The sequence below is a fragment of the Cnephaeus nilssonii genome (genome assembly GCF_951640355.1).
Source record: "Cnephaeus nilssonii genome assembly, chromosome: 1".
Lineage (NCBI taxonomy): Eukaryota > Metazoa > Chordata > Mammalia > Chiroptera > Vespertilionidae > Cnephaeus > Cnephaeus nilssonii.
The window spans coordinates 2,861,753-2,879,913 of NC_137072.1; the positions used below are offsets into that span (position 1 = coordinate 2,861,753).

Here is an 18,161-nt window from a genome sequence, read left to right on the forward strand (position 1 = left end):
ACACTGAGGCCTGACTGGTGTGGGTCTCACTGTATTACTGAGACCTACTGAAATTCCTTCATGATGCAGTATCTCAATGGCATCCTTGAATCCGTTCAGCCATCAATCCTCTGCAGCAGCACTCCTCAAAATGCGGTCCAAGGACACCTGCATCCAACTCTCCTAAGGAGATTATTCAAAATGCAAACTCCTCTGGGTGGACCCAGAATTCATTTTTTTCTAACAAGGCCCCAGCTGATTCTTATGCATACTGACACTTAAGAGTCTGTGCTTTATGGCTCTGCAGTTTAGATCAAGATTGTCCCAGCCTCAGGCTCCACCCACCAGGTAGACTGCATCTGTAGTGCCCTGGCAGTGACCAACTGGATAGATCACTATAGGGAATATACTTGAGGGCTGAGCCCTGTGCCTGGCACCTAGTCAGAGGCCCAGGTGTGGGTATGGAAGGAAAGCAGGAGAATGATGCACTAAAAGCAGCAATCTCTATCAAGAGCACCCTGACTTACCATGCTCCATTCTGTGTTAAACCATTTGGCTCCACAAGCCTTCAGGTGGCAGGACTGCTGGGTGGGGGGTTTCTCTAGGAAGGAACATTCATAAGGGTCCAGCACTTCAAAGGTGTCTGCATTCTTCCTAACACAAATCACCTCCCTCTGCTGGGTCCCACTGCCACACTCTATGGAGCACTAAAGAAGGAAGCAGAAAAAGATGGTATCACATCACGGGAAGGAGATGAGAATGACTGTCCATCAGGGTATGTCTGCATGTGCTTTCTATCATCAATTCAGTGAGGAAGAGCCCAAGGGTATTGGAAAACATTTCTAGAAGAGAAGTTGCCCATGAATTCCAATTTTCCTAACAGTTCTACGTCTGGGGCGGAGAATGGGTGTCCTGAGTCATCACGGCTTCAGGCTACTGGCCACTGAGATCATGGTGCCTTTTGTGCTGAGACTGAAATGGTTCCCCTTAGACTCCCCTACAGGAACACACCAGGCGATCACTTTGCTTGTTTCTGTCCAGTAGACTCTTACAGACCCCTGACTGTAAGACAATGAACTAACACATTCGTTTTCTGCCGGAACCTTAATGGGTGGACACTGGGGATGAATTAGTCTCTCAGAGCCTACACACCTGTGCATGAAGGACTAAATTAAAATTCTTTGAGACATACAAAGCTGAATAGAAGATTCTAGAGTTGGGACAATATGGCCAACCCTCCGTTCCAACAGGGTGCCAGCAGGAAACCTTTCACCATGGGGCCCATTCCTTTCACTTCCCTGGGGTTTGAGCACAAAGGACAGGCAATTACATATATTGATGCATTTTGTTAGTTTATGGAAATATGATGCATATAACTATGCACAAATCTATTACTTTGTAAAGCGTTTTTTATTCACATTTGGTTTACTCAATATATCTTGATTAAAAAGTTTAAAACTTGTGTTGTCTAGGCCTTCAGAGACTTTAAAGAATCCACTACCTTTATGGAAAGCTTTTAACAATGTCTATAGCTAAAGTTTTAACATTAGCTTTGCTTCTGTAGTCAGGCATAGGGTCAAACAAAAATAGGGGGGAAACCACATCTCTACAGAAAATGGAAAAATCCAAGCCAATAGACTATGACTTGGTCACATGGGGCACAATAAACACCACGACTGGCAATTTTTGCTTTGTGCCTTCTTTTCTGCCATCTTCATAGGCATCCAGGAACCTTCTTAGCTTGTATTTCCTATTTTCTTCCATGTTAGTTAGTTATGGAGTTAATCTACTTGTGCTGGAGGTTAAGTCCCATCCCAGCATCATAGGCAGGCTGTATTCTATCTATTTGGTGTGTATTAATGATGTACCCAACATGGGATTTCCCTGGATGTGATCTTTCTCATCTGTGTGTAACAATACTCATCATAAGATGTTAGTCCATTATTGATCTGGCACATTTTCAGTATAACCTTGTTTTGTTCTTCTCTTTCAAGTGCTGCAGACAATGAAAGAATTGGAGGCAGGAGAGGAGAAATAGGCTTCCAGGAAAAAGAGGAGTAAGGGTGTAAAATCCAGGGGACAGCAGGAGCAGAACACTGGACTGAAGTCAGGAGACATAGAAACTAGTCTAGACATTGTCACTGAATAGTCCCGTGTCTTTGGCCAAGACATAGCACTTTCCCAGGTTTCATTGTCTCACCTGCAAACTGGAGGGGTTTGGAAACCGGAAATATCCATGACTACTCTGAGGGGCCAGGTACAGACCCAGTGCTTGGCAGAACAGCAGACTCTAAACCTTGACCAAAGCCTCAGGTTATTTTATGCTATGTTTGTAAAGTCCTTGAAGACATTAGGTAATGAAGGGAGAAAGAGCACATATCTCAGCCCTCTCCTACCCTAAATGGCCAGAAACAGCAGAATATGTGTGTGTGTGAACAAAGGAATGGATGTGTGTAGGTATATGTGTGTGCCTGAGACAGTATTTGAAATAGGAAAGGAACTCACCCTTGGTGGACCAGAAATTATGAAGAATCTTTGAATGGTGAAAGATGAGAATAAATTGAAGGAGAAAATCATAGTTCAAAGTGCACAGAGAGGAGGGACTCCTAACCAAGAGGAAGCAGCTCAAATGCTTTGGGCAAGAATGGTGGTGGACATGTGGCTGTGAAAAGCAGGAGGGAGGGGGCCTCAGGACATTGAGGGAGTGGTCAGATAAGATAATGACCAGGAAACTGACTCTGCCAAGGAAGAAGCAAAGGCATCCGCACCTACTGGGAGCATTCAAGTCAAAGGGACAAGTGAAAACATTTTTAAATATTCAAGGGCTCAGAAAACTATGGCTTATGAATCCTATTAGAAAGACTTACTGGGTTATGGTCTCTAAAAAAATTAAAAAGAACCAGGAAGAAGACACAGGATACAAAAGCAGAAGTTGGCAAAGTCACCAATAAAAACTATTGTTAATAATGGCTATAGTAACTGACCAATATGGCTCAGTGGTTGACCGTCAACCTATGAACCAAGAGGTCACGGTTCAATTCCTGTTCAGGGCACATGCCCGGGTTGCAGGATCAGTCCCTAGTAAGGCGTGTGCAGGAGGCAGCTGATCAATGATTCTCTGCTATCATTGATGTTTCTATCTCTCTCTCCCTCTCTCTTCCTCTCTGAAATCAATACAAATATTTTTAAAAACATTTTAATAAATAAATAAATAATGACTATATGTTTCTTTTGGGATGACAGAAATATCCTGGAATTAGGTAGTAGTGATGGTTGCACAACTTTGTGGATATACCAAAAAACCACTGAATTGTACACTTAAAGGGTGAATTTTATAAGTGAATTATATTTCAGTAAAAATAACCTTTGAAGGAAAGAAGGCTATTTTAAAATCTAGATTAGTATTTTTCTATAAAATTGATTAACATTAATATGGAGCTAAATCCAGATGATCTCAACATCTTTATGGAAGTATAGATTGAGAGAATATGGTTATTGATAATGACACTGAAACATAAGTTTAAAACTGTGTGTTAAATCTTTTTTCTTCTGATATCACTGGATGAATAAAAACAGATTTATAATTTCCAAAATGTTAGAGGAAAAAAATGAAATAAGGAAGTTGGACCAATACAAATGTGTGGAAAGGAAAGAGGGGGAAAAATACCCCAAGAAAACATGGCAATAGAAAATTAAATAGAAAACACAAAAATAACATGACAGGGAAAAGTCCAAACATATAAATGATTGCAATAAATATAAATGGTTAAAATTTAACTCTTAAAAAATAAAGACTTGCAGATTGGATAAAAATAAAGACAAAAATAGTCCTGCACACAGAAGAATATCTTAAAAAACACACAAGAAGTTGACAAAAGTATACCAGGTGAAAATCAACAATCCTATCTAATGAAAGAGTAATATGCAAATTGACTGTACCCCCACACCCACAAACCACACCCACCAGCCAATCAGGAGCAAGTATGCAAATTAACCCAGCCAAGATGGGTGCAGCCACAGAGAGAGCAGGAGGGAGGCTTGGGTTTCCCTGGCGATGGAGGAAGCCAAGCTTTCTGCACACCCTGGCTGGCCCAGGCCTCCACTCCAGGCTACAAAGTTTCAATTATAGAAGATAAATGAATCCCAACATAAATGGCAGCAGCCACAGAGCTGGAGAGAGCAGGAGGCTAGGGTTGCCCCCCGCGATGGAGGAAGCCAAGCTTCTGCAGCCCTGGCCTGCCTTGGCCTCCGCTTAAGGCTACAAAGTTTCAATTATAGAAGATAAATAAATCCCAACAGAAATGGCTGCCACCACGGAGTGAGCAGGAGGCTTGGCTCCGCTCCAGGCTACAAAGTTTCAATTGTAGAAGATAAATAAATCCCAGATACCAGTGCCTCCGCTTGGGTCGCCGGGGGGCATGGCCGGCCTGAAAACCACCACAGGCCTCTTGCCCAGGCCGCCTCACGCCCCAAGGGAACCCCCACCCTTATACGGGACACCCTTCAGGGTAAACCAGCTGGCCCCCACCCATGCACCAGGCCTCTATCCTATCTAATAAAAGAGTAATATGCAGATTGACCATCACTCCAACACACAAGATGGCTGCCCCCATGTGGTCAAAGATCCTGCCCCCATGTGGACACAAGATGGCCACCACAAGATGACCAGCAAGGGAGGGCAGTTGGGAGGGACCAGGCCTGCAAGGGAGGGCAGTTGTGGGCGATCAGGCCAGCATAAAAGGGCAGTTGAGAGGACCAGGCCTGCAAGGGAGGGCAGTTGGAGGCGATCAAGCCTGCAGGGGAGGGCAGTTAGGGGCAAACAGGCTGGCAGGGGAACAGTTAAGCATCAATCAGGCTGGCAGGGGAGTGGTTAGGGGGTGATCAGGCTGGCAGGCAGAAGCGGTTAGGGGCAATCAGGAAGGCAGGCAGGCGAGCAGTTGGGAGCCAGCAGTCCTGGATTGTGAGAGGGTTGTCTGACTGCTTGGGATCGGGCCTAAACGGGCAGTTGGACATCCCTCGAGGGGTCCCAGTTTGGAGAGGGTGCAGGCTGGGCTGAGGGACACCCCCCCCCCCCCCCCACATGAACAAATTTTGTGCTCTGGGCCTCTAGTGAGAAATAAGATGGAGTAATACAAATATCAGATAAAATGTAATTCTTGGAGAAAGTGATATTTAATGGGGATAAATCCTTCCATTGAGAGGTGATAGCAATTCTTCATGTTTCTATACCTAAAGAATTCCTACAGCTGTACTTTGCTGGATCACTGTTCTAAGACCAGGGGAGAGTGGAGGTGTATGCTCAGATGCCAGTGAGAATAAATATGATTCAGCGACACAGGCAGACAAGAGGGATGCTCCTAATCACCAGAGATTGTGAAACACCCCTCAGAGCTAAGACAGTATAAGGGTGAAGTAAACCCAAAATTGACAGGGGAGAAAGAAAACATCTGGGCATGAATAATAGATTTTGTGGAATACCTTATAAATAAGAGTTGGGCTATTTTGCTCCAGAGTGGAAAAGATTCCCTAAGTTCTACAGATCTTGTTCTCTTGGGTTAGCTTTCTCCACAAGCTTCAGCATGGCCACTGCTGGCACCTGTGCTCAAACTTCTCAGGGAGTTTCTTTCTTTAAGACCATAAAAGTCCTAGGGAAGGACTCTGTTTGACTTGTCTTAGGTCACATATCCATCCTGGACTAGTCGCTGTGACCAGGCTGGTGGGGTGTTCAAGGTGCCAACTCTCATTCAAACCACGTAGCAGAAAGGAACATTTATTTTTATATTCTGAAGTCAGTTAGTGTTTAAGACTTACCTACTTGCCTTTCAATAAATAAGCATTATCTATTTCATTTTCTTTGGGAAAATATCTAATTCCCAAGGCAGGGAGGTGCCAGTAGGTTCCAACATCTTTATAAATCCAGAACCAAAGCTCTGTCCACATTCAATCATGTGCTGACTCTTGGACAACAGGGCAATAAATTATATGTTTCTAATCTAGCAGAAATAAAGGCTGCTTTCACCTGGATTCATACCACTCTGTTCTCTGAGTTTAAGTCTAAAGTCAATAGGAGGCCCACAAGCAAAAAAGACCCTGAATCCTGTTTTCCTCTCCTGAGATTGGTAGGCATGCGAGTTGAATTGCATCATCACCGTGCATGTACACTTATGATCTGATATTACAATTTGACACAGGATTCTTCCTATTGCCTCAGTTTACATGGTTATTTGGCATCCTATAGGTGCATTTCATTTTTAATTATCTTTGGGGTTTACCTTCTAGGTGTTTTATAACCCATGAAGGATTAGAAACAGCTGATGGAAAAAATAAACATGGACAAAAGGGAACTAATATTTATTGAGTACTTCCCATGCCTCAAGCAATGGGCAACCCCCATATGTTATAGTATTTCATGAAAACCCAATAACAACCCTAGGAAGTTGGTATTATTATCCTCACATTTGGATGAAGAAACAGGCTCAGAGAGGTTAAATTACTTGCCCCAAATCAAATAACTAAGGAGAAGTAGAGCTGGGATCAGTTACTAAGAATGTCTAACTCATACCTACCAGGGTACCATTGGCCATATTTGAATTTTCTTTCTTAATTTTTTATAGTTTGTATTATAAAATATTAAATGAAATTTGAGGAAAATCATTTCCCCGTGTTGTTTACATAAAAAGACTATATTTTGAAGTGGTTGAGGTAATAGGATTCAAAGATTTTCATATTGTTTTTCACTTGCCACTGTATCAATGCACTTTCCACATCTTCCTAATTATTGTTGTTGCACATAATATTTTAACGAGTTATGATATACCATCATATACTGCCCTGCTGTCATGAACATCTCTGTGAAAAGGATTTTTTCTTCTATGTATTATTTCCTTAAAATGAATCCCCAGGAGTGGAGTGACTGGGTGAAGGCTAATGAACATTTTTATGGTTCTTGAATTTTATTGCTTTCCAAAGGGGTTATATAAATTTACAAGGACAAGGCAGTCCATTTTTCTCAGGGTCTATGTATAAAGCTACTTAAAATAAATAAAATTCTATATGGAGCCAGAGATCCTGATAATGTGTAAATCATGATCATCAGCCAAAAAGTCCTTGGAGAACTAGCCAGCCCTGGGAGCCAAATGCTAAGTGGTCCAAGAACTCAAAATACTGATGGTAATCATAACCAAAAAAATAGGAGGGAATGATATTTTCCACATTTTCAGTTCATGCTCAATTTTGGCACAGTAAGGGAAACATTAATTGATCAATTAAGTCACTTTATTAAAGTATCTAGTTCTTTATAATAAACAACCTCAATTTTTTCTTTTTATGCTTTTTTTTAAAATAAATTTCTCCAGCTTTATCCTAATATATAAAAAACCAGGGGCCGTCACAACCGAAACAACCAGATGGACGACCAAACACAGGCTGCGTGGGGCAACAAAGCTGGCAGGGGGGTTAGTGAGGGACGACCAAACGACTGAACAGCAGGCTGTGTGGGGTGACCAGGCCAGCAAGGGGGGCAGTTGGGGGCGACCAGGCTGGCAGGGGGGGCAGTTGGGGGCAACTAGGCTGGCGTGGGGGGCAGTTGGGGGTGACCAGGCCAGCAGGGGTTGGGAGTTAGGGGCTATCAGGCAGGCAGGCAGGTGAGCAGTTAGGAGCCAGCGGTCCCAGATTGTGAGAGGGATGTCCGACTGAGGGCCTAAACTGGCAGTCGGACATCCCCTGAGGTGTCCTGGATAGGAGAGGATGCAGGCTGGGCTGAAGGGACTCCACCCCCCTCTGTGCACGATTTCATGCACTGGGCCTCTAGTTGAGGTTTAATTGACAAACACAATTATAATGTATTTAAACTGATGATTTGGTATATGTATACATTTTAAAAGGATTCCCACATTGAGTTAACACATACTTACCTTTCTTTACTGTGTGAACACTTAAGTTCTACTGTCTTAGCAAATTTCAGTTATACAGTACAGTGTTATGAACGATAGTCATCATGATATACATTAGATCTTTAGACCTCATTCATCAGTTATTAACTGAAAGTTTTACCAACCTTTTCCCATTTCCTCCAGCCCAGCCCCTGGAAATCACCATTTTACCCTCTATGAGTTTGGTTTTTTAAAATTCCACATATAATTGATACCATGCAGTATTTTTTCTCTGTCTGACTTATTTCACTTAGCATAATACCCTCCAGGTTCATCCATATTGTTGTAAAAGGCAGGATTTCCCTTTTTTAAAATGATGAATAATATTCCTATAAATATTTTCTTATCCATCCATCTGTTGATGGACACATAGGTTGTTTCCATATGTTGGCTATTGTGAATAATGCTGCTTTGAGCATAAGTGTGCAGATATGTCTTTGAGATAATGATTTTATTTCCTTTGGCTATACCTCCAGAGATAGGATTTCTGGGTCATATTTATTTCTGCTTCTGACACTCAAATTCAGATCAAACTGGCTTTATTAACAATGACAGCAGCAGTAGCTGTGGTTTATTGTACATTTATTGTATGTCAGGCACTGTGCTACATACTTAAAATACATTACTTTATTTCTTTTAAAAATAACTTTTAAGGCGCTATCGCTACGAACATTTTATAGACAAAGAAACCATACTACACCATGAGCTTCCCTGAGGGCAGGAATATTTATTGTGTTCAAGTGCTTAGAAGAGACCATAATAAATGCTCAATAAATAGTGTTGACTGAATGAGGCTCCAAGAGCATAAGCAACTTCTTCAGGGTCATGAGTAACACAGCTGGGATTCAAACCTAGACATACCAGGTCCAGTTCCTAACCCCTCTGCTATGCTGTCTCTTCCAGGGACAGGCAGACACACCCAGTTATGGCCACTCACCTGACTCCAGCTCCCAGCAAACCACTCCACCTTGCCCATGCAGGGCCCATTGTCACACGGAGTGGCCTCTGCCGGCCGGTTGTTCCCACAGCCCTCCAGAGGCAGGCTGCTGATGTGGTTGGTCATGCATACCACCGAGCGTGTCCGCACTCCAGCCCCGCACTCCGCTGAACACTATAAGACAGAAGATGGACACAGTAGAGGGGAGGCCTCTCCCCCCAGGTTCTGAGCCACATTCAAATGATTCCAGAACACCGTGTTTCCCCACCAACTCTTTGCCCTGGAAATGTCTGACTACTTCTCACGCACGGCCTGCTCCGTCATGGGACATCAGTATGGCATATCCCCAGCCTTCGATTTTTTTGTTGTGATTGATATGCTTACACTTGTCAGACTATCTGTTCTGGCTTTGGATTTCAAAAATATATTCAGCAGAAGAAGAACGAGAGCATGAAAACGTGGGCACACGTCTACGTACTGGTAGTGAGTCTGGGCTGATCTGAGGAAGGAGAAGAATTGGTGTGTGTCACCTCAACAATGCTACCTGATATTAAGGCACATGGTTCTAGTCCCTGAAGGGCACAGCTGTGACGGTGTACCAGGAGGCAGCCTGGTATAAAGGGAGAGCCTGGACTGGGAACCGGTCATATTGGTGTTAATATCACTACCAGTTATGTGGCCTGGGGCAAGTGACCTGAGCCTCTCACTTCTGGCATGCTTACCTCTACCATTGGCATGGGAACACAGTCCTGGCAGTATTACAGGGAATGAATTACATGTAGAGAGCAGGTGCTCAATGAATGCATGCAGTAGGTACTCAATAATGGTATGCGGAGCTTTAAAGGGCCAAGACCTACATCTCTACTCTACTAGGTGTATTGGTTAATAATACAGATTTTGTAATCAAAGAAAACACAATAATTTCAAGAGAAACATCAAAAGTGCTTTATTCAAAGCAATGTCCATCACTCGCTACACATCTCCCCCATCTTTCAGGTAATTTGTGGATACTGTCCAATAGAACTTTTCTTGTTTTGAGGCAAACCATTCAGAGACACAATTTTCCACTTCTTCGTATGTTTTGAAGTGCTGCTCAGAAAGTGCATGTGCCATTGATAGGAACAAGTGGTAATCTGAAGGAGCAAGGTCTGGTGAATACAGCAGGTGGGTTAATACTTCCCAGGCAAGATCTTTTAACGTGTCTTTAACTGGTTTTGAAGTGTGTGATGGTGCGTTATCATGAAGCAAAATTACTTTGCCGCATCTTCTGGCCCATTCTGGTCATTTCACGATCAAAGCGTGGTTCAAATTGATTATTTGTTGTCAGTAGTGATCAGTATTAACGGTTTCACCTGATCTTAGAAGCTCATAATACACCACACCTTCCTGATCCCAGCAAACACAGAGCATTGTCTTCTTTCCGAAGTGATTTGGCCTTGCAGTCGATGTTGATGATTGACCTGGATCAACTCACGATTTTGTGCATTTGGGATTCTCAGAATAAATCCACTTTTCATTGCCAGTCACAATTCGATGCAAAAGAGACTTTCTTTCGTGCCATTGAAGCAACATTTTACTGATGACTTTTCAGTTTTCCATTTGTCTTTCGTTCAGTTGATGTGGCACCCATTTTCCTTCCTTTAAATCTTTCCCATTGCTTGTAAACGATTGGAAATTGTTTGCTAAGCAATGTTTACTCTATCTGCAAGTTGTTTTTGAGTTTGACACGCATCTTCATCCAATAATGCTTGTAATTGTTGGTCTTCAAACTTTTTCGGTTGACCTGGACGTTTTTTGTCTTTCACATGGAAATCATCACTTTTAAAGCGTTTAAACCAGTGTTCACAAGTTTCTTCAGATGGAGCATGTTCACCATAAGCTTCCCGAAGTATTCAGCAGCACTTTTCTTCAAAATAAAGTAATGAATTATAATTTCCCACAAATGTTCTTTTTTTGGCATGAAATTTGACATTTTTAAGTGTAAAAATATCTATGATGTTAACACCTTCAGAAAATTTGACATACGAAGTGTTGAAGCTTATTGTCAATACAACAAAATAGCATACATATAAAATCACATATGCATCAACATATGTGTAACTCCATCTATTGAAAAAAATCTGCATTATTAATCTGGTAAGAGAAACCAAAGCTCACAGGATTAAGCCTTCACTTAAAGCTACATAACTGTCATTACTACAATCTCACTCTGTCCTCACCAAGACACAAAAACACTCCCCTGAGTCACACCCTGAAGCTCTGAGAGCATTTCCCATCTGCCTTGAATACTTCGGAATGTTGCCTTTTTTTTGCTTCTCATCCTATATTTTCAGGGCATCTTCGTGTGGGTGTCCCATCGATACCTCATGTCCATTAGGTGAAAGGACGGGATACCACCTTCATCAACATTCTCATTCCTCCTCTGGGTTTTCCAATGTGTGTTCAAATGCATATCTGGATTCAAAACCCACTGCTCTTTGGCCTCCTGATTTCCCACATCTCACCAGCTACCAGGTCTCATAGACTCTAGTTTAAGCACATTTATTTCTTTTATTTATTTCTTTTTATTTATTTTAGCTTTTTATATTATGTAGTTGACTTTATTAAGGTATTATATGTGTACATATCTTACCATTGCCCCCCCACCCCACTCCCATACATGCCCTAACCCCCCAGAGTTTTGTGATCATTGGTTATGCTTATATGCATGCATACAAGTCCTTCGGTTGATCTCTTATCTCCCCCACCTCTCCCTAACCTTCCTGCTGTAATTTGACATTCTCTTTGATGCTTTACTGTCTCTGTATCTATCTTTTTGTTCAACAGTTTATAATTTTCTTTATTATCCATAAATGAGTGAGATCATGTGGTATTTTTCTTTCATTGACTGGCTTATTTCACTTAGGATAATGTTCTCCAATTCCATCCAGGTTGCTGCAAATGGTAAGAATTCCTTCTGTTTTATGGCAGCATAGTATTCCATTGTGTAGATGTACCACAAATTTTCTGATCCAGTCATCTCCTGAGGGGCACCTAGGCTGTTTCCAAATCTTAGCTATTGTAAATTGTGCTGCTATGAACATAGGGGTGCATATATCCTTTCTTATTGGTGTGTCCAGTTTCTTAGGATATATTCCTAGGAGTGGGATTACTGGGTCAAATGGGAGTTCCATTTTCAGTTTTTTGAGGAAACTCCATACTGTTCTCCACAGTGGCTGCACCAGTCTGCATTCCCACCAGCAGTGTACGAGTGTTTCTTTTTCTCCGCATCCTCGCCAACACTTATCGTTTGTTGATTTGTTGATGATAGCCATTCTGACAGGTGTGAGATGGTACTGCATTGTTGTTTTGATTTGCATCTCTCGGATAATTAGTGACTTTGAGCATGTTTTCATATGTCTCATGGCCTTCCTTCTGTCTTTTTTTGAAAAGATTCTATTTAGGTCCGTTGCCCCTTTTTTTTTTTGGATCATATATCTTCCTTTTATTAAGTTGTATAAGTTGCCTATAGATGTTAGAGATTAAACCTTTATCAGTGATAACATTTGCAAATATGTTCTCCCATACAGTGGGATTTCTTGTTGTTTTGTTGAGAGTTTCTTTTGCTGTAAAAAAGATTTTTATTTTGATGTAGTCCCATTTGTTTATTTTCTCTTTAGCTTCCATTGCCCTAGGGCAGTGATGGGCAACCTTTTGAGCTTGGTGTGTCAAACTTCGCCAAAAAACTGAGCATAACTCGGGTAGTGTGTCACTTTGAGGAAAAAACATTATTTCGCAAATGTTTCATCCTCAGGAGCAGCAAATATTTCATCCTTGGCAGTGCTGACACACGTGTCATAGGTTCACCATCACTGCCCTAGGGGCAGTATCAGTGAAGAAGTTCTTTCGGCATATGTCTGAGATTTTGCTTCCTGAGGATTCCTCTAGTATTTTTATGGTTTCCCGTCTTATGTTTAAGTCCTGTATCCATTTTGAGTTTATTTTTGTGTATGGTGTAAGTTGGTGATCTAGTTTCATTTTTTTGCATGTATCTGTCCAATTTTCCCAACACCATTTATTGAAGAGACTGTCTTGACTCCATTGTATGTTCATGCCTCCTTTCTCAAATATTAATTGAGCATAATGGTTTGGGTCGATATCTGGATTCTCTATTCTATTCCATTGATCTATATGTCTGTTCTTGTGCCAGTACCAGGCTGTTTTGAGAACAGTGGCTTTGTAATACAGCTTGATATCTGGTATTGAGATCCCTCTTACTTTATTCTTCTTTCTCAGGATTGCTGTGGCTATTCGGGGTCTTTTTTTATTCCAGATGAATTTATGGAGAGTTCTTTCTAGGTCTGTGAAATATACTGTTGGTATTTTGATGGGGAGTGCATTGAATCTATAGATTGCTTTGGGTAGTATGGACATTTTAATGATGTTGAGTCTACCAATCCATGAACATGGTATGTTCTTCCATCTGTTTACGTCTTCCTCTATCTCTTTTTTCAGTGACCTGTAGTTTTTTGCATATAGGTCTTTTACCTCCTTAGTTAAGTTTATTTCTAGGTATCTTAATTTTTTTGGTGCGATGGTAAATGGGATTGCTTTTTTAGTCTCTCTTGCTGTAAGTTCACTATTGGTGTATAGAAAGGCCATAGATTTCTTGGCATTAATTTTTTATCCTGCTACATTGCCAAATTCATTTATTAAGTCTATTAATTTTTTAATGGAGTCTTTTGGGTTTTTTATGTACAATATCATGTCATCTGCAAATAAGGAGAGTTTTACTTCTTTTCCAATTTGGATGCCTTTTATTTCTTCTTCTTGTCTAATTGCAATGGCTAATACTTCCAGTACTATATCAAAAAGGAGTGGTGAGAGTGGGCATCGCTGTCTTGTTCCTGTTCTTAGGAGAAATGGTTTTAGTTTTTGCCCATTGAGTATGATGTTTGCTGTGGGTTTATCAAATATAGCTTTTATCATGTTGAGGTATGATCCTTATATTCCCACCTTGCTGAGAGTTTTTATCAAGAAAGGGTGTTGGATTTTGTCAAATGCTTTTTTCTGCATCTATTGAGATGACTATGTGATTTTTATCTCTCAGTTTGTTTATGTGATGTATCACGTTTATTGATTTGCGGATATTGTACCATCCTTGCATCCCTGGGATAAATTCTACTTGGTCATGGTGTATGATCTTTCTGATGTACTGCTGGATCCGATTTGCTAGAATTTTGTTGAGGATTTTGGCATCTATGTTCATGAGGGATATTGGCCTGTAATTCTCTTTCATTGTGTTGTCTTTATCTGGTTTTGGTATTAGGGTGATGCTGGCTTCATAGAAGGAGCTTAGAAGTGTTCCTTCCTCTTGAAATTTTTGGAATAGTCTGAGGAGGATAGGTTTTAGTTCTTCCTTGAATGTTTGGTAAAACTCTCCTGTGAAGCCGTCTGGCCCCGGGCTTTTGTTTTCCGGAAGCTTTTTGATGACTACTTCAATTTCTTCCATAGTTATTGGCCTATTGAGATGTTTAGATTCTTCCTGATTGAGTTTTGGAAGTTGTATTTTTCTAGGAATATGTCCATTTCCTCCAGGTTGTCCAGTTTGTTGGAATATAGTTGTTCGTAGTATTTTTTAACAATCCTTTGTATTTCGGTGGTGTCTGTTATTATTTCACCTCCTTCATTTCTGATTTTGTTTATTTAGGTCCTCTCTTTGCTTCTTGGTGAGCCCGGCTAGAATTTCATCAATCTTGTTTATCCTTTCAAAGAACCAGCTCTTGGTTTTGTTGATCTTTTGTATTGTTTCTTTGGTCTCTATGTCGTTTATCTCCATTCTGATCTTTATTATTTCATTCCTTCTGCTTACACTGGGCTTTTCTTGGTGCTCTCTTTCTAACTCTTTGAGTTGTAGGGTTAGGTAATTTATTACCATTGTTTCTTGTTTTTTGCAATAGGCTTGTAGGGCTATGAACTTCCCTCTCAAGACTGCTTTCGCTGTGTCCCATAGATTTTGGATTGTTGTGTTTTCAGTGTCATTTGTTGCATGATGCTTTTTATTTCTTCCTTGATCTCTCTGGTGACTCAGTCATTGTTTAATAGCATGCTGTTTAGTCTCTATGTGTTTGATTTCTTTGGATTGTTTTTATTGTAGTTGATTTCCAGTTTTATGCCACTGTGATCTGAGAAGATGCTTGATATGATTTCTATCTTCTTGAATTTGGAGAGACTTTGCCTATGTCCCAACATATGGTCTATCTTTGAAAATGACCCATGTACACTTGAGAATAATGTATATTCTGTGGCTTTGGGGTGAAATGTTCTGAAGATGTCAATTAATTCCATCTGGTCTAGTGAGTCATTTAGGATTAATGTTTCTTTGCTGATTTTTTGTTTAGAGGATTTGTCCAATGGTGATAGTGGGGTATTAAATTCTCCTACTTGCTGTTAATCTCTCCCTTGATATCCTCCAGGAGTTTTTTTTTTAATGTATTTAGGTGCTCCTGTATTGGGTGCGTGTATGTTTACCAGAGTTATTTCTTCTTGTTGGATTGCTCACTTTAGTATTATGAAGTGGCCTTCCTTATCTCTTGTTATGTCCTTCACTTTGAGATCTAATTTGTCAGATATAAGTATTGCTACCCCAGCTTTTTTTTCATTTCCATTCGCCTGAAAAACGTTTTTCCATCCCTTCACCCTCAGTCTGTGTGTGTCTTTTTTTCTGAGGTGGGTTTCTTGTAGACAGCAGATATATGCGTCGTGTTTTCTTATCCAATCTGTTACCCTATGTCTTTTGATTGGGGCATTTAATCCATTTACATTTAAAGTTGTTATTGATAGGTACTTATTTGTTGCCATTTTTATTCTTTACCCCTGTGTTCCTTCTTCACTTCCTATTTCTTTTTTTTTTTACAGCAGACCTTTTAGCATTTCTTGCATTGCTAGTTTGGTGGTAATAAATTCCCTTAGTCCTTTTTTGTCTGTGAAGCTCCTGATTTCACCTTCAATTTTGATTGATAGCCTTGCTGGGTACAGTATTCTTGGATTCAGACCCTTCCTTTGCATAACTTTGTATATTTCATTCCATTCCATTCTGGCCTGATGAGTTTCTTTTGAGAAATCAGTCACTAGTCTGATGGGGGATTCTTTGCAGGTAATTTTCTGTCTCTCTCTGGCCACTTTTAAGATTCTTACTTTGTCGTTGGTGTTTGACAGTTTAATTATAATGTGCCTTGGCATCGGTCTAATGGGGTTCATTTTGCTTGGGACTCTGTGAGCTTCTTGGATTTGTGTGGGTTTTTTCTTCCCTATATCAGGGAACTTTTCTGTCATTATTTCTTCAAACAGGTTTTCTATTCCTTGCTCAGTTTCCTTCCTTTCTTTTGGAACCCCTATTATGCGGATGTTGTTTTGTTTTGTGTTGTCCCAAAGTTCCCTTAGTCTCTCCTCCTGCTTTATAATTTTTTTTTTCTAGAAACTGCTCTACTTGGGTATTTTTTCCATCTTTTTTTTCTAGCTCATTGATGCGGTCCTCTGCTTCTTCTAGTCTAACTCTTTATGCTTTCTATTGAGTTCTTTACAGCAGCGATGTCATTTTTCATTTCTTCTTGGTTCTTCTTAATTTCCCCTTGGTTCTTACTCATATTGTCGAATTTGTCTTCCATTCTTTTCATCCATCTTATGACCATTTCTCTGAATTCTTTCTCTGATAGGTTGCTAGCCTCTAATTCATTTATTTCCTTTTCTGGTAATGCCTGCTTTTCTTTCATATGCGGGCTGTTTCTTTGTCTCCCCATGGTCTTTCTTCTCCGGATGTCTGGTTATGTAGTTCTCTCTCTCCTTTCCGTGGTGGAGTGAAGAGCTCCTTTGAGTCCAAGCATTCACGCCACCTGGGACTGGTGTTGTGGGGCTCACAGCTATTCAGCGGTCGCCGCAGTTGTTGATTTTCAGGCCTCTGACAAGATCCACTTTCCCTTTCAAGATGGTGAGATTTCCCAGTCTGAGCCCGTAGCTCCGCGAGGGGACCCAGCCCCCGTGGGGGCTGTCCTGTCAGGGGAACCCCATCCAGCAGTCCCCCACCTTCTCCTGTAGTTCAGCTGTCCCTTAGCTTGAGAACAAACACTCCCAGTGCGACCCTCAGCTGTTCTTTCTTTCTGCTCTGGGACAAGGCTCAGAACATGTCTGTCTATTCTGCCACCTTTTCTCCTCCCTCTCCAAGTTTAAGCACATTTATCTGTCTTCTTGCTGCTGCAGGTATTCCCAGCACCCTGATGTTCTTCCCCCGGACTGTGGTCGCAGCTTCTCGCTCAGCTTTACCAGCTCTTCTTGTCACTGGGCTTCCAGGTGCTGGTATATCCACGCTGAAATCCCTCTGTTGCTGGTCCATTCCTAATGATATTCACTATGGACTGCCCCTAAATGACAATAAAGGTTTCCTAAAATATGGTCCCATTCTTCTAGACTACACTGGGAACACACTGGTTGTCTTAAAAATATTTTTAAAAATTGATTTCAGAGAGGAAGGGAGAAGGAGAGAAAGGCCAAAGAAACATCAATGTTGAGAGAGAATCATTGATTGGCTGCCTCCTGCATACTCCACACTGGGGATGAAGCCCACAACCCGGTCATGTGTCCTGATTGGGAATCGAACCGTGACCTCCTGGTTTATAGGTCAATGCTCAACTTTTGAACCACATCAGCCAGGCCACACTGGTTTTCTTTATAGCGATTTCCACATTATCACTACATGAACTTCTAAAACAATCATAGGGGCCGAATAGTTAGATGTAATATATGAAAACCACTGACTATCCTGGACAGAGCCAAGGTTCACTATTCCCTGGCCACACGAAATGCTCCCAGCACCTTGTTCCTTCTGCCTTCAGCACTCTTGCCCTTCCCTGGGACACTCAAAATCTGCTCAGGTTCAGCTCAAGTGCCATCTCCTCTGTGAAAGCTTCCCTGATTTCCCAGTTCAATAAATCCTTCCCATCCTCAGAATTCCCATGACATCCTGTGGGAACCATGCTAGAATCCACAGGATGCTCAAGGCCAATTGGAGTGTGAAAGACCTTATTTAGAGTATGCCAGATGGCCAAGGCCACTCTGAGCATGGGAATCTTAATCAGGGTGTCTAAGGACTATTCCAGTGCACAGCAAGGTCACTACTTGGCAAGAAGCCTCCTTTGTCTAAGTAGTATAATATTTATTACTGGCCATCCAGTGTGGTAGGGAGAAGCTGCGGAGGCTACTTAGGAGAGCTCAGAGCTCAGGTGCTGCTGCTATGCTAGAGAGGCTACTGGGACAGAGAGAGCTCAGGTGCTGCTGCTATG

General features: G+C 41.4%; 1 protein-coding gene across 2 annotated transcripts in view; it reads right to left on the bottom strand.

Annotated features, from left to right (window-relative positions):
• Positions 1 to 18,161, bottom strand: part of THSD4 (thrombospondin type 1 domain containing 4) — a 704,967-nt gene that overhangs the window by 26,104 nt on the left and 660,702 nt on the right. The window contains exons 15-16 of one of the 2 annotated variants that reach the window (XM_079788499.1): positions 8,848 to 9,021; positions 507 to 686 (exon numbers count right to left, since the gene is read on the bottom strand). In XM_079788499.1, the coding sequence (XP_079644625.1) occupies positions 507 to 686; positions 8,848 to 9,021 (354 nt within the window). The remainder of the gene's footprint in view (positions 1 to 506; positions 687 to 8,847; positions 9,022 to 18,161) is intronic. The other variant, XM_079788500.1, reaches the window with a different exon arrangement.